The sequence below is a fragment of the Cyclopterus lumpus genome, chromosome 22 (assembly GCF_009769545.1).
Source record: "Cyclopterus lumpus isolate fCycLum1 chromosome 22, fCycLum1.pri, whole genome shotgun sequence".
NCBI lineage: Eukaryota > Metazoa > Chordata > Actinopteri > Perciformes > Cyclopteridae > Cyclopterus > Cyclopterus lumpus.
In genome coordinates, this window is record NC_046987.1 from 12924290 (window position 1) to 12941924 (window position 17635).

Here is a 17635-nt window from a genome sequence, read left to right on the forward strand (position 1 = left end):
AATGAAGCTACATTTTGTCCATCTTCTTCTCTTCGGGCATTGGTAACCTCTAGCTGACATATTAATCTACACAGAGAAAAACACCAAGAATACTTTTGTTCATAAGCGATTCAACACTGCCGTTTTTCTGTTTTTGTCATCACATTTGAGGTGTATTCTCAGCTACCTTAAAAGATCGATTTCCAACATACCGATTAACATGTGCGTTCGGTCAGTGGCCCCTCAAGATAATGCCCTTTGATATGTTGGAGGGGGGTCTGTGCCTGTCTGGAACGTGTGTGCTTAGATCAGAGACCTATGTTATCTCACGCTTTGATGTATGGTGCTCGCCCTTGGGTCTGAAACACATGTGTTTGGTTTAGAGGCTCCTGTGTGTTATCCCCAGTTTCTGTCACAATATCGCCTCTATAAAACTAGCTGCCTTGCATGATCTAGTCAGACTCTCCATTTGACTGCGAAGTCTCCGAGCGATCTAGACGCTCGTCCTGACCTGTGATTCCTCTCTGTAATAAACTCTATTATAACAGAAAGAACAGTGTCCGCGGAGATTCCTTCATCCTCATTCTTCAACATCATGGCCGTTTAAAAGATACGACACATTCAAGTCAAAGTCTTTCAAGTTCTTTTGTTAGACTGTTAAAATAAATTGAAAATGGGAATCGAAGGAAGATTGTTGTAAATGTCTCTTATCTCCCAATAATAGCGCAATCAGGGCTTAATAGAGTATTGACCTTTCAAAACATTGTGAGTGGAATTATGTTCACCCTTTTTCAAACGAGAGGTGTTAGAAGCTATAATGTGAGGTGATCATTTTATGGCAGTTCACATCTGTGGCAATACCACAATGTGCTCAACAGGATATCACATTAACTCATTTAAAGTGTACTCTGTGAAACAGATACACACTTTACACTGTTGGCGTTGATAGTTAAGGCTTTACACCGTTGTGTCATTTATTTCTATCATTTATTTTGCAGAAATAAATGATACATACAGCAGGAGATGCCTTGTGTTCCAAGTCAGATACAGTACATATGATCTGTGTTAGTTTCAGGGAACCAAACCAACACAAGTCTCTTCAGGCGTTTCATGCTTTGTTTTATTCCTAGAAAGCATGTCAGCTCATGTCCATTGAAGTGCATTTTACATCCATGGAGGCATCACAGCGGCCTCCTTCTGTACCTGCTGAGGAAACACAAACAGAGCGCAAGCACTAAAATAGACGGTCTTTGATATCAAATAGGTGTTCCATTATATAAGATTGAAATACAATACAATGCATGTTAATATTATTCTGCTATTATTACACAATGATTTATGTTGAAGCAATATCTCATTAAGTAAAACATGAACGCTGTACATCAAAAAGTGTTATATTTCAACAGCCACACATACATCCAAATAATGTACATACATTTTGAATTTGTATCTTAACGAGTAACCTCAAAATGTATAACATATGCACTGACACAAATCAAATAAAAAAAGATAAGATTTTTATATATTGAATCACAAAATATTTCCGTTGCCATTTGTTCCTGATTTATAGTAAGACACAATAAATAAATAAATCTTGTCTGGATAAAAAAAACATAACTCCATAACTCTATAACTATTCTGGTAAAAATATATGCAGATCTTTAATCACTGTTAAGTGTATAATAGAAAGGAACTGCAGTCAATTATAAACTGATTTATAAAGACTTTAATTATTATTACCAAGCATACTTTTTATTATAACAAAACACTGCTAAAGAAAATACAGTGATAAACAATAATAATCTCTAAAAGTATTTTGTCATTAGTCAGACATCATCATACAGACATAGAATTTGCTTGTTAATCAATACTTTACAGATATAATACAATACATTTTTTTGTCCAAACATGGGTGGATGCTCAGACTCTATCTTTCTGTAGAAACCAAGACTAACATCTGGTTACCTTGTTTAGTTCAGGGAAAAGTTCTTGAATGGCGATGTCCAACAGCACATATGTCAGCTGAGGAAGGCCAAAAGCAGAGAGGGGATATAGAGCATTAAAGGAATACTCCACCTACCATTTGTAAGTCAATTACTCAACCTGTGTTACCTTTTTAATTGTTGAAGAAAATTGATTTTCTTGCATGACTCCATCCAAATATGGAGACAATTCTTGATGAATTAATGTAAATTGGTACCACATTTAACAACAGCAAAACTATATTAAAATATTTTTTGACAAACACAACTCGTGCGTGCGTGTGTGTGCGTGCACCTGTTTGTTGAGAACTGGCTGTTGCAGTCCGTCAAACAGAAGACGCACCCCTTCATACTTGGATTCTTCTCCAATACATTTCCCCAGAATGTCTGAAGATAAGTGGCTTGTGAGTTTCTTGTGAGACATGTTCTCAAAGCCGGACAAATTGTCTTGTAAATTGAAGTGTCAACAGTAAGTTGGTCTACAAATTACAAAACACTGCCTTGAAGAACTGAATGCATACCTGGAATGTAGGTCTTCATCTCCTCAAATGTCTTCTTGGCCCTCCTCTGCTTGTCTTGAGGCGAGCGGGCTAGACTGCTCTCACAGAACACAGTGTCTAAAAGGGTGAAGATTATGTAAATCATTTCACCTCATTAAATTAGCATGTTTGGAAAATACACATATTTCATTCCCCCCCCCCATCTTACCTCTCAGCAGGGTGATGAGCGAGACTAGCCGGTGTTCCTGGACCACTTTGTTTAGTTTGTGCTGAAGGTAGTGATCTGTGTAGGCCTCCAGTGTGTTCTTGAACAGGATCCGGCCAGCCATCAGCAGGTGGTGCAGCCAGTCGGGAACGTGGAAGACGACTCGGGCTGACAACCGGAGAGAAAAAGGATAAGAGGGAGGAAGAAAGAGTGTGTGAGTGAGTATCGGTGGTCTACTAACAAGGCAGCAATGTCTTTTAATAAAAAGTATTGTTGATAAATTGTATTCACTTTTTTATTCCTGGTGTTAAACAGTGTAAAACACTGTTTTATTTTGTTTTTCAACAGTGCTATATGAATATAGGTATTATTACTAGATTGAACATGTCTAAATAATATTCTAATACACACGCAAATCATTATTACAGTGCAACAACACCTGACAAACAAAAAAATTATCATAATAAAACTGCATTTTGTTGTCCTAGTACTTGCAATGACAATAAAATATAATCTGAATAATCCCATTATGGAATCCCATTAGGCTGCTGTTATAAAATTGTGTCTACATGACATCTGCTTTTGTTTTTGCTGTAATGGTGGTGATATACTCAATATGTTCAAACTGCTCATAACACCTCCAGGTGAAGGCACTTACCCAAAAACATTAAGTAGTCATACAGCCCTTCAACCGTGATCATTTCCATGAAATAGTTCTGATTGTGTCTCTTCTCTGTCATCTCTGATCGGTTGGCGTTGTTTTTGAAGAGGTCGTTGAAGAGCTAGGGAATTTTAGGATTTGATCAGACCAAAGCCAATTTAAAACCACATGATCACGATCCTGACTTCCTATTTCAACAACCTTTTTTATTCTGAATAACTGACAAAACTCTACTGAGGTAAATGGGCAATTTCTGCTTCAATTTTTAAACCATAATCCAAAATCTATACATACAAATATTGAGAAAGAAATTCTTTCTCCATTTTAAACTGAATGGTAGGTTTATCCCTGCATTTTGAGACGATGACACATTTGTTCTGGAGCTTTAGTGAAGTGGACATTTATATTAAATCAGGGATAAATGGGCTGAATGGCAGCATTTAAGCAGGTCAAAACTCATGAAGCCTTTTACGATCCGATGGATTCAGCCTCTGGCAAGTTTTCATATTGAATGCAAATAGCCTTTCTTGGCCAAAATAGGTGGGATGCAGAGATGCCGGAGCAGATAACCATTTTGTGAAAACATTTTAATAGAAACTATATGCAATGACATGATCTTTCCCCATACAGTCTGAATATGATAGAATACCATGTACATAAAGCTCAAGTCTCAAATAAAACAACCACACTGGCTGTGAAGTTGAACCTCTATCTTTACTTCTTTAAGGTCCAGTTTCAGTCTTTTAAGTCAGCTGGGCGAATGGACTACATTTCAAAACAATTGAAAACTTGTTATTATCATGACAATACAAAGAAAACAAATAACAGTTCCTACAGTGATGTACAGTGGCAGATGCAAACCATAACTATGTTCTGAAAAGTCTCTAAAACATTGAACTGGAAAGCTCGATTGGATAGTGAGTTTATAAACCAGAAAGTTGAGTATAAAGCTAAAGGAAGGAAGTTATACAATTTGAATCCCCAACCTTTTTATCATTTTCCGAGGTGGGGCTCAGGATTGTGAGCTCAGGGCGGCTCGGTTTGGGTTTGGGAGATTCACAGGAGTTGAAGAAGGACTGGATGAAAGGCTCCAGATGCTGCCCTTTCTGACAGAGAAAGCACAGGATATTACAAGGAGAGTTTCTCTTGTGTATTTGTTGTATACAAATGGGTAATGCACTGTTAAGGACTGTTAAGTGACTGCTTAAATTTACCGTGATGGGAGACATTAGTATTGTAGAAAGACGAGATAGAGATAAATAAATCTGGCCAAACACTCGTGCATTTCTTACCTCTTTTATCAGTTTGCTGGGAACTGACTTAATGATTTTCCCTGTGAAACATAAATACTTTATCTCAGTGATGCATGGTTCTGTCACATTTTGCCTCTGTCTCAAACTCAAATATCTTTTCACTGCAACCATGTCAGGCTTGACATGTCACTTTTGACATGTTCTGCTGTGCAAACATAATCCATCCCATCATCTTTGTCAGTCATACTGTACCCAGGTTCACATCCGGTAACATCTTGTCCAGGAACTGAGACTCCATACTATAAGGGGACAGGAAGTCGGCGAGGAGCTGACTGTTACTCAGCTCCGGATGCTGCAGAAGTTTCTGCAAGGAAAACATATGTAAATATACTTTATAACATAACTTGTGTTCTTCTAAAGTAGAAGAACAGAGGATCTTAAATCAGTTTTTTAAATATATGAAACATTAGAAGCAAAGTTGGGTCAAAGCAGGGACAGTATATTACTAAGGTTGCCGTGTAGACACATTCGATCACAGATGTTTTATTATCCAAACTGATGGAGCCGATCCCAGCTGACATTGGACGAAGGCAGGCTAACCGCAGGGGAAACATAGAAACAGACAACCATTCACGCTCACATTCATAGTCTTCAATTAACCTGAGCTGCATGTCTTTGGACTGTGGGAGGAACCCGGAGGGAACCCACGTTGCCATGTGGAGAACGTGCAAACTCCACACAGAAGGACCACCAGGGATCGGGGATCGAACCCTGGCCCTTCTTGCTATGAGGTGCCACTGCACTACCACTGGACCGTACATGGAGTTTTGTCTTTTTTGTAGCCAATCAACATAGTTTATATTACTGACAAACATTTTCCATAAAATATAATTATTATTATTATTTTTTAAATGTTCAGTCCTCAAAGTAGCCTCTTCTGTCCATTAATTTATCTACCTGAAGGTACTCCTGAAACTCCTCCCGCTTCGATGTGAGGAACTCGTAATTCTTGGGACCGATGATTCTCTTCGAAGGCAACTGCGCATCTGGAAATGAGCCTACAAAAATATGAAATAAATGAAAGAACAACAAGCTTCCTTATACTTTGATGGGGAAAGTTGTATGGTTTCCAAAAGGAAATTATGCAACCGGGCCAATAAACATACTTGAAAGCTAAGGTTTACGTGGATGTAATGTTCCTCTGGAATCTGTGAGAACATTTGGGTGGGAAATTCTTTTCATATGACAATAACTTATAAAAAAGATTAGTGGACAGGACCTCAAATGCAAAACAGAAACCTTACCGTGAAACTCAGTGAGCTTTGATTCAAAGACATAGAACTCCAGATATCTTCTGTACACGGACCAGTGCTCAGTCTCATGTCCCACTGCAGCGAGCACAAACAGGGATAACACACAGTACAATTAATATGTTAGACAGGCAGTGAGGGGTAACTGCAGTCACTTATATTTTACTCTTATGTTTTGATTTTGGTTGATAAAAAAAAAGTTGTTGCTTCACTGCTTATTTACAGATAAATATTTCAGCGACTTTGAACATTTCTTTAAACAAGAACTGACAGTACCCTAAACACTTTATTGGTTAAATACTAGTTATAAGCTGAGTGCAAAACTATATCCGCCCACAGCCGCTTCCAAACCCCCATGCAGCGAGCAGAAGGACCCCACTCAGGTGACACTGAGTCCGTTCAGCCTCACCTGCCTTCCGGTCATTGCGTTCTACATCGATGCAGAACACAGGAATCCTCTCCCTCTTCACATCGTCGTCATAGAAATCAATGTACGGGATGGTGATGTTCCAGGCTGAGAGGTTTCGGGGGGTGCTCGGGGTGGAGGCCGCCTCCACTGGGGAGTCATCCTCCAGCACCATTATGGCTTCCTCCACCTTTAATGGGAGTAAGTGAGATCGGTTAAGGGCAGGTAGAGTACGCGTCTTCAGGAGAGATAGGTCATGGTAAAACATGCTACTATTAAAAAGGTGCAAAATACTGTGAACCATCTTAAGAGCAGGACTGTCTGGAGGGCTCACTTTTGAATTCTCAGATTTTCTTCTTTTTTTTTTCATTTTGTTCTGAATTACAACTCAAATGTGTTCATCAGTTTGACCTTTGTACCGGTAATTCATTTAAGATTCAGTGTACACCAATCAACTTTACTATGAAGGGGGGGAAACAACAAAAGGTCAGCTGAGACTCAGCCACAAATAAAAGAAATGCAAAAGCAAACCCAGCATATCCTCTTCCACGACAGGAAGAGCAATTAAAGAAGCATTCAGCTTTGGAAGGCAGGTCATTATATACATGTGTTGATTTTCCTATACATCATATGTGTAAAACAGTTAAGCACTTTCTATACAGAAAAAGAAGAAGAAGGTAAGAACTGGGATAACAAAACACGCCAGTTACTCTCAACCAAAGCAGATGTTTAGCGAGTATCATGAGTCGCGTGTGTTTTCATGGCGTTTTCATTTCCTTAAAATCCACACAACCTTTTGCAAATTGAACATGCAAACTCACACTGTGCAGACAAGCAACTGAATATATAGAAAAGGCTCCAGTGGAGCTTGAGATAACTAGATAGTGTATACTTCATGTATTTGACTGTGTGTTATCACTTTCTGAAATCATGCAAATGTCTCGGGAATCCAGACAGCAGTGATCCAAATAGAAAACTCTAGAGTGGGAGGCATATTTGGTGAGCAGTTTGGCTTCTTTTCTGCATTCCCCAACACCGCCAAGTGGTCACGACAGTGTTGGTGTAGAGCAGCTATTCTCAACCTCAATGGAGGGCCTCGGAGCGCCATCTAGTGGGCCACAGAGATACTGCTCAATGGTTTGAATGCATTTGACAATTTACAAAGCTAGTTGATTTTATATATAAATGTGCTCAAGAATTCACAGATAAAAACACATATTAATTCAAACAAAGCATAATTTCAATGAACAGTTAAGTTTGAATATCACCACCTAATCACAACACATCATCAGGTAGACAAACGTGTTGCCACAGTTAGCTAGCCAACGTTCCCTCGGGTACAGTGACACAAAACAGATCGTTTTTTGTAACGAAAAAGTGATGTTGGACAACCTTGTGCATGTGATGAAGAAATATAAATATAAATTAAAGCTGCGAGCAGCATTGATCGGGCCCTTGACAATTCACGCACGTCGAGGGTACTTGCTGGACGCCGGTTCGCGCGGCTGAGTGTCTGCGACCGTTGGACCAAGCGTCCACGAGTTAGAGGTTTTTTTGTGTGATGGAAAAGCATCTTCAATTCATAAATGTTAATCACCAAGGATTTTAGACCACTGACCACATTTGAAGCCTATCCCGACTAAGCCCGACTTTGGAATGAATCGGGTTTAATCTCTAGGAGGAGTTCGCTGTTTTACAACTCCCCAAAACGTGAAGAAAAGTTAAAAAATGTGCCACTAGGTGGCGCTATGACTTGAATTCAAAATTAACACATGGATGTCTTCAGGGTCAGTATGTCATGACCTATGAGAAATATGGAGCAGATTAGATAATGTATGGCCGAGTTAAAACAACTTCCATTTTCATGGCAAATGGCGTTTCTTTGAAATAGAACCCTACTCACATAGTTTTTAATTTTTAAAATCCTCTGATAACTTTTCATGCTAAGGTCTCTAGAACACATAACCCGATTTTGGAATGAATCGGGTTTAAGCTCTAGGAGGAGTTCGCAGTTTTGCGACGTCCAAAAAAAAAAAAAAAAAAATGCGAAAAAAGGCTAAAAATGGCGATATTGAGCGATTGACTGCAGCGCCCCCTAATGTTCAAATATTATGAAAAAATCAGGGTAGGTTAAGGGATACAATGTGAACATATGCTAGCAATTTGGTGAGGACAGACCAAGTCATTTGTCTTTACATATTAGGCCACACCCCTTTGATGTTAATTGGCCCATATCTTCTGAACGCAATGAGATATCAACACTATTTTCATAAGTGCTGATGACATTGAACCAATAATGAACCAAATAACTTTTTGTCAAAATCGGACCAAGGGTTTAGGATAAAATGGAAAAAACGTGTTTTTTACAAAATTCAAAATGGCGGAAAATCTAATATGGCGCATTCTATGGTCCCCTTGAACATATTTGTAGAGCAGGTCCAAGTGGACATGTGTACCAAATTTCAAGTCAATCGGCCATTGCTGAAAAAAAAGTATTAGCTTTTCCAACACAAGGGGGCACCACCGAGCTAAGTATTTTCACCGATTCTGATATGTGTGGAAATGTTGAAGTATGCAACTTTAGGCCATGACCCTCTTTTCCCCTTGCAAAGTGCCAGCATAAGAATAATAATAATAAACATTCGAAAAACAATAGGTCCTCGACCGACTTCGTCGGGTCTCGGGCCCTAATAATATAAACCTCAATACTTCAAAGTTGGATTCATTATGGCAGGCAGTGATGAGTGAGGATAAGCAGAATATTTATTTTGGTCATTGGGGGTGACAGTGGCATAACACATATTTAAAGCACAGGTTTTTTATTTGGTCTTCATCATGATATATCATCATCATTTATTTGGAAAGGTAGTCCTCGTGAAATAGTTTAACAGAAGTGGGCCTTACGTTACAAAAGTATGAGAACCCCTGTTGTAGAGGAGTGCCTTTTTTTTGTTGCTTTAAAGTTTACATGAATCAGAGAAATCTGAAAGGAGATTTTTATTTGTGTTTTGATCTAAACAATTATTGTGTTAGTATTATAAGAAACACTTTAAATCATCTAAAAGTGAAAGGATCCTTTTAGATCAGCCTCACCATATCGTCCTCTCCCTCCACCGGCCCATAGGATGGCAGCATGGCTCCCTCCATTGTTGTGCTCTTGAACACTCCTTTGATCTTACTGCCAATACGGCTGATCCCAAAGGACTCGCCCCTCTTTGATGTGTTCCTACAGGCCAAACAGGGAGGTTATTAAATAATGTGTAATGGAGGAGACGTGCATGGCTTCAGCAGCTTGAGAGAAGTGACATGGAAGGAACCGTAGCGAACAGTAGGCGAAGCGAGGAGCAACGTACTGCATCGGTATCGCGACTGTACAACAGGGAGAAAAAGCACCGGTAGCCAAACCCACAGCCCAAAAGGTCACTTCACAGCCATCTCACAATGAAATGCCTGGTGCGTTGTGAAAGTGCTGCAGGGCCAAAAGCAAACACAGCACACTGCAGTGAATTCATGAACAGATGTCTAGTTTGACGGGGATCCCAGATTGGAATGATTTCTAAATATATTGTATGATCAGCTGCTAGTCAACCAAAGAAGGCACACAACATCACAGGTGCTGTGTGTGAATGCCTGTGAGATTGAGTTAAATAAAAAATCCCCATAGGGTGATGAACCCATTACACGAGAAACTGGACATTGAAAAGTCACTGCATTGTGGAAAACAACAGACGAGTCTTCAGCCTACACTACACAACAAAGTTGGAGGAAGGACACGTGGCAAATAAAAACAGGATTCCATGCATCAATCCCACCATGCAGGCGTCTGGCTGGGACTGGGGTCACGTAGGGGAAGGTGGACAGCATGACATCACACTGAGCGACCTGTGACACACAGATGGAGCCCGACTTACTTGGGTGATGAGTGGCGGTGGGATAGCGAGCCGTATGGGAAAGTTGTAAACGTGGGCTGGGCATGGAGAGAGTTATAGGATGCAGGTGAAGAGCTGCCAGAGGCGGTGAACAGGGAGGACGGGGACTCGGGGCTCCAGTCCCAGGAACTATAAGCAGAACAAGGTCACGTCCCCACAGGCAAGTGGAGGGAGAGGACCGTGGATCATACCGGGGCAGCCAGTATGGTGGTTACAGAATCAGATTGGACATTCAGTCACAGACACAGCATGGTGGTAGCAATACACATATGGAGAAACAGGCGGACAGGCGAGCAGAGTGGAACGGGGTTACATGGAAGGAGTTCAGGCTCTTATACGAATGCGAGTGCCAATGAGAGCCATTATTTCTTATCTCATCTGTCTTCTTTAGGTGGCATAATTCATGCTGCTTTGAAAACTGCTTTCTTAAAAGAAAGATTGCTTACTTAACCATGTGAAAAACTGAAACATTAAAAATCAATCAACATCCCTTATCAAGTTCCTCAGATGTTTTCATTTGTCATTTCGAAAATCAAGCAAACCTAAGTTTTAAATAAGTAGCAAGAAAATAATTACAAAATTATGCCTCAACCTTCCAAAACTAAGATTTTATATTGCATGTGTTCAGCAGCAACACCCATGCTATGATTAATGTGATGAGCTGATTAAGGTCACTTTTCTCAATCTCAAACAAAACACCTTTTTATGGGTGACATTAGATTAGCAATAAAGTGATATATCATTCTCATATTATCGTCTACTGCTCAATGAACTGAAGCCCTGATTGCAGTGAGCCCAGAGCACGGTGAGTTTGTTCAAAAGGTGGCATGTTTCTCTGTCGACCAGTCAGGCCAGAATGAAGTGGTTTGTAGCTCGCGTGCAGCAGCAGCGCTCAGCCAGCCACTGTTTTGATCAGCACACTGATGCCTTGTACTCACCGAATGTCATCCAAACTGACGCTATTTCTGGAACAATATGCACAAGGAGTTAGTGGCAGGGCCTCGTGGCCACATACACACCGCACCCCATGATAGTAACATGACAGTCGATCCCTGGCCTTAGGTCACTTTTTATTGAAGTAATCATTCTACTGTAAAGTTAAAAAAAAAACTGATTTGATTATTTACAGCTTTTTTTAGGCTGTATTAAGACAAATTTGGATTTATGTTTGATGCAGCAGACAGATGATATATAGTCTGCCTTCACACTGCACCGGCTAACGGGATACAAAGAGTTGTGAACATTAAAAAAAGTTTGATCAATCATCAGTGAAATCCAGATTGAAGGAACTTGGGTTGTGGGGGCAAATACTACTGCAAATCTATTTGTTACCTCAAAATATAAACTACCAGTGAGGCACTCTATGTTTGAACTATATTATCAAAAGTCATGCATACCGTGTGTCAAATAGTAACTGATGAAGACAAATACTGTAAACATTATAGCTTATATTCTGACAAAAAAAGACAAATATTGGTAAAGTGAAACTTACCTGCTCATCCTGGAATTCCTGGCAGGAGACTCCGCCCCTCTCAGAAGCTGGCGGAAGTACTGGAGATGACATGCAAAGAGCCAATGAAGGTAAATCGGTTTCAGGTCAATCAAACATAGCATGTGCAAATTCTGGAACCTCATAAACAACGTTAAAAGGACAATACTGATCTATGAATCAAGTGACTTCATTATGCCTTAATAATAATAATAATAATAATAATCATGACTTCACTGTTGTAGAGCAGAAAGTAACTAAATATAGGGCAACTAAATATGAAATTATATTATTATTTTCCAGACACACTATTCATGCAAGGCAGTGAGTGGCCTGCTGTGGACAATGACCGAGCACTGGTCCACCCAGCTGTATTCAATGAAACAGCTCTGAGGGGTGAAATTGGGCTTGGCAGCTTGGCATAATGCCAGCGTTGGCTCATTGGCCAGCCGCGAGTCTGGTTTTGATGACACGGCGATAGTGGTTGGAGGCTGAGAGATCGGAAGAGGATAGCGCCTGAGAATGAGTGAATTACAAATCAACGCTCTTTCCAGCATTTCGCAGCCCCTTTACTGATAAATCTGAAGCAAACTAAATTCAAATGGTCGAGGATATTAACATTCAGTCTGTGCTAACACAACACGATTTTGACAGCACTGTAATTAGAAATCAGAAGCATGACAGACAGAGGCAACACAGATATGAAAGAGGGGATTTATCAATCGGGTTGAGCCTCGGGCATGTGTTGTCAAGCTGTGGTGACAGTGAGCTGAGAGATTTATTTGGTGGTGTAGACGCTAACCTCATCACTGTGACAGAACATGGGAGTGAAAACCTTCTCCAGGAGGGACAGGACGTGCTCATAGGCCTCGAACAAACACCTCATGGTCTGCAGTTTCACCACCTCTGCATATGGGCCCTCTGCAACTGGTAAGTTCAACCAAAAACGCACACATGTTCATTGCGTACCCACTTCTTCAAGTCGGTAATTATATGATTGTCTGTGAGAAATTATAATTTTAGTAATTGACATACTGTTTCGTATTTCTTCCACTATGAAGGGGTCGAAGCGGATCTTGTCAACGCTCTCGTCCAAACAGTACGTCTCATAGATCTTCTTCACCTCCTCATGAAGCATCATCTTCTCGGTGTCAGACAGCTCAGGGCATAGTATCCTGTCGTTGAATTCCTCTGAGAAGTTAAAACAGTCAAACATCTCAGCCGCCATAAGGACCTTTTGAGTGTTGCTGATGCTTTCAGACTGACTGTGAGGCTGACAGGTGAGAGAGGGGTTAGAGTAGCGGTGCTTCTTTTAGATGTCTCTGCTATAGAGTCAATGGTTGACATTACAACTATTACAAATTACAGGTAATTAAAACCCCAAAAGAAAAAAACAGGACACTTACTTTTCCTAAGTTATATTGATTATGCAGATTTGAAGAGCATTTAGAATGTAAAAGCAGGATTCCAGGTGATGTGCTTGTTTGTTCCTGTGGTGGTGGCTTGACTGGCTGGTAGCTAGGTAACTCCATGCATGTAAGAGCAAGATTGGGGACACGCTTACCGACTGCAAGACAGAACTGGAGCACATGAACAGCCCCTTCTTGCTTCAGGAAGTTCATAAAACGGAAGAGAAGGTCTTGCTGCTCTCTGATTTCCTTCAACTCCAACTTCAGCACCTGGTGAGAGAGAGCAAAAATCACAGTTAAGAAAGGCAGTGCTCTTATAAATAGTCTGTCTAACTCGTTGAGACCTGATATACCAGGTTAAACACACTCAAAGTCTGCATACTGTGATGACAGTTTCACATCATAACATACAGTATCTAGTGGCTTGTTGGGAAGGTGGTATTGTATGTTTTGATTTAAGGAAACACTCACAGAGGGCTTTTTGCTGCGAATATCAGAGTACTTTTGCAGGAAAGGAACCAACGTTGAAGTGGGCTCTGTGGCTTCTTCGGGCTACGGGGACAAAAAGTATATCGAAACATGTTTTACGTACAAACTCTGCCGCAATATGATTTAATACACAGAATGTAAATGTCACGGCCTGTGCGCATAAGGTCACAATTCCACATATACTTACAGGGGAGTTGTCGATGAATATTAAAAGTAAATGATTCACTGTGTCCTGAAATATAAAAATAAAAAGCAGCCAGTAAGTTCACAAAATGTAGAACACTGAAAGTACTTTTGATGTTCTGAAAAAGATCATATGTGTCCGCCATTTGTGTGCTTTTGGTAAATAATGTGAGCTGACATGCTTACTGAGTATGAATCAAATATAGTCTTTGACTGAAAAACTGCATCCACAGTAGGAAATCTGCCCTTAATGCATCTACACTCACAGGATCAGCCAAGTAGTCCATTGAAGGAAGGAAGACAGAACCAGCCAATACTTCTCTTATCAGGAGAGTAAGAGATCTGAGAGAAGCGAAGAGATAAAGCCGCAGGAAACAAGAAAATGAGAGAGTAAAGACTGACCTGTTTTTGCTTTTGTGTACTGTCAATGCTGTCAGACTTTCTATTTGGGGGTCAATTATGCACATTGATTCTGTGAGGTTTTGTGTTGCACTTTGACAAATACATAGAGGCACTGCTTCCATCATCACAGCACTGAATTACCTGCAGTCTGTAGCCTTGGGTGGCAGAATGTAGGGGAAGAGCATCTCAGTCAGATTCCTGAGGTAGAGGAACTCATCTCTGCGACTGCGAAGGGCGACGTGGAGGTCGGGGCCGTATTCCTCCAGGGCAGCTTGCTGAAGATACTCTGCGTTCTTTACTACACAGGGGAGAGGTTTGTCGTTTTCTTTTTATGGTGAACACAAAGAAAAGACTCAATGGGTGACGCATCTGAGCAATACCTTTCTGTCTTGCTTTGCCTATTATTTCAATGTGCTTCATGGAAACTTTAAGAAGCTTTTGTGTGATGAGGGATGCCACTTCCACCTGAGTGGGAAAGATTTGATAAAAAATGATTAATCTTCAGTCAATAAGCATCCCAAGATTTGAACTGCATGCAGTCCACTTTGTCACCTTCTGGGTTCGGCGGACCAAGACAGCCGCAAAGAAGCGCAAAGTCTCTCTGAGTTCGTCAACAAACGCTTCATCATCCGTGATGTCTCTGAAAAGAAACTCTGTACCGTCACATCTATCACTAAATTGAACACATTAGACCAACTCACTGGTTTCTGACATGATAAACATACAGAAAAAATGGCTTACCTATACCAAGGATACACAAAATTTTCCAGAACCAGCTCCAGAATCTTGAAAATAATAAAACAGAACTGGACTATGAGATGATTTGGTTCAATATTTATCTAATAGTAAATATATTAAAATATATGTTTAATCCATGCATGCATTACCTCTGAAAGAGAAGCATCCACCTTAGAAGGAACTTTCAGGTCAAGCCATGGTTGATAGTTTTCAAGTAATAAAGTCGGTCTATCAGAAATTGAAAGAGCACAAATATAATGGTATTATAGAGAGAAAATCATTAGAATATGTTATAACCACTAGAGGGCAGTGTAACATATTCCATCCATTATAATAAACAGTAGTGTATTATTGGGCACATTGGGTTTGCATGTTTGCAAACCCAATACAACAAATTCTGAATTATATAATTAATCTTCAATTAATCCAGATGACTCTTTTGTACAGTTTACTTTACTGTCTGCTTCCAAATTAATGACTGACTTGATTTTGATCCTCTCCCTTACTGGCAGAAGATATGCAGTCGCATAACGAAAGTCCCAGGGATTATCCAGGTTTATGGAGTGAACTCTTATTGCCCTTTTGTGTCCGTCGGCATTAAGACTTTAGCTTCTCAGCATGTTGACACAAATGATAAGGTCACAAACACACTGCAGCCACGTCCTCGACTACCATTGAAAATCAACAGAACCAGATATCTCACCTATGCCTTTTGCATTTGATTTTTCCACAAACAGCACAGCTGTGGCCCAGTGGAAACAGCTCCTGTTGGTATAACTGCAAGAGAAAGTTAACATACTGTGAACTTACAGGTGTATGCTATACAAGTACTATTATACTAGAATAATACTAATATTTCTCATTATTTACTGCAGCAGCAGAAGGGCCTTAATAATAGGGAATTTTGTGTCCAATCAATTAAATGTTAATTCATACCCAAAATTTCTTCAGAAATCTCCATAAACCATAGATGTAACATTTAAAAAACAGCAAAAGACACAACAATAATATTTTCCAAATTGTTATGACTGCTGTGACCTTACATTTTGTCAGTATCAGATTACTCTATTCAGCAATTCTTGCTTTCAGGGGTACCTTGGTTTTTGGTTTGATGGAGACCAAGACATTGGGCAGCAGAGACTCGGGCCCCAAAGAGCAGTAGAAAGTGACAACTCCGGCCAGAAAGGACCAAAACACCATCATAATGTGTATATATCTGTCAAAATAGAAGACAATATAAGGCCGGTGACTGAGTAACAATATTTTAGCATATAGAGGTGTCAGGGATGCCCTGTATGAAGCAACACTGATGGGAGTAATAACTATTGTTTAAGCCTCCTCGCCTGTTTAAAAGCACAGTGGACAGCAGCAGGACCAGCAGCAGAAAGCAGAAGACCGGATACTGTCGCCCCAGCTGTCTGAACCGCTCCAGCTTCACCGTGAGTCTCATTTTCTGCAGACAAGCCCTGATGCATCCCATCTTCGTCGCTTTGGGGAGCGGTTTCACGTGTAGATTATTGCATATTACTGCAAAAATAAAGAAGACATCATGTGGCGACTGTCTACGAATAAATAACGGCGCGCAGCAGCGATACATAACAGCGTCTCAATTAAAATGGTGTTATTGTATGCAGTTTATTCCGTTTACCCAGGTTCGTTGTAGTGTTTTTATTTATAGACCGCAGCACTTACTGTAAATGTACGGTGGATGTTAAGGGCCAGTTTTCATTGTAGTTCTGCAGCGACACCATCACGAATTGAACGCGCCGGTTGCCCGTTTATAGGATCAACGAGGTGCCCACAGCTGGATTAGAGGTAATTACGCAGCAACATCTGTGTACAGACGGGCCTAAAATTGCGGTGCCGCGCTAATGGCTGCTGCGCTCTCGCTGTCATTTCAACGCTTGCTGTCCGCTCGTCAGCGCTGCAGACGCGTGATGTCACCGCCGCTGCTCGCAGCGCACTGGCTGCTGGAGCGTTAGTTTACAGACAAGCACACCTCGCTAAAATAGGCCCGGATACACGTCTCAGGTCCCGCTTTAAGAGACGAGGACGAGGAGGAAGAGGCGGTTCCTCAACCATGCCAATTCCTTTATTGTGTTGCGACTCGACGTGCGTTCGCGTTGATATAAATAGTTAATAGCTCACCTTGTGAACTGAACCAAAAAAACTACACACGGAAACTGATGCATGTTTACGTCTGCGAGTTACCTCACTAGCTGTCTATTTAGCCGACTAATTAGTTCAGCTGCAGTCACACGTGTCACATTAGTACCGAAAAAGGACGGTAGTGTTGAGCAGAACTGTTTAAGAGGCGTTTACTGCGACTAAAAACCTGTTGGAATTAAGAAAAATGTTTCTAAAAATCCTGGCCGGACAATGTCATGACAGGAAAAAAACAGGTCACATTGGTAGCAATACTAAATATAGTTTGGACAGTTGCAGAGCCCCAGCATTGTGCAGAACACTTGAAGTGGAACTGAGCTATAGAAATGTGATCACAAATCTACAGCGTTTCATTTAATAATTTAAATACTGGTGTTTATTAGCTAAACGCCCGATATAATGCGTGCTATACATTTATTATTTAGTCTAAATTGATCAGTGATTTTTTTTTTTGTAAGCCATCAAATAAGAAAATAGGACCGCTTGCACAAAGCATTTGCATTGCATGACGATTTTATCCAAAGACTAAGACAC

General features: G+C 40.5%; 1 protein-coding gene across 6 annotated transcripts; it reads right to left on the bottom strand.

Moving 5' to 3' along the window:
* Nucleotides 1-580: 580 nt before the first annotated feature.
* LOC117725482 (sorting nexin-14-like) lies at nt 581-16923 on the bottom strand. 6 transcript variants are annotated; one of them, XM_034525681.1, is made up of 31 exons: nt 16628-16923; nt 16279-16462; nt 16031-16151; nt 15639-15712; nt 15085-15163; nt 14939-14982; nt 14750-14837; nt 14578-14662; nt 14339-14495; nt 14062-14137; nt 13800-13844; nt 13595-13675; nt 13279-13393; nt 12750-12905; nt 12517-12641; nt 11718-11776; nt 11164-11190; nt 10208-10354; nt 9390-9522; nt 6300-6486; nt 5885-5968; nt 5538-5638; nt 4833-4944; nt 4620-4660; nt 4314-4433; nt 3325-3448; nt 2670-2834; nt 2483-2578; nt 2257-2348; nt 1945-2001; nt 581-1182 (listed from the first exon to the last, which is right to left on the bottom strand). In XM_034525681.1, exons 2-31 carry the CDS (start codon nt 16413-16415, stop codon nt 1144-1146), a joined length of 2967 nt encoding a protein of 988 aa, XP_034381572.1. In that variant the 5' UTR covers nt 16416-16462; nt 16628-16923; the 3' UTR covers nt 581-1143. The 6 variants fall into 6 exon arrangements, with proteins under 6 accessions (XP_034381572.1, XP_034381571.1, XP_034381569.1 ...); XM_034525680.1 differs by having other exon boundaries at nt 581-1185; XM_034525678.1 differs by lacking the exon at nt 11164-11190 and having other exon boundaries at nt 581-1185; nt 1945-2055.
* Nucleotides 16924-17635: the final 712 nt, after the last annotated feature.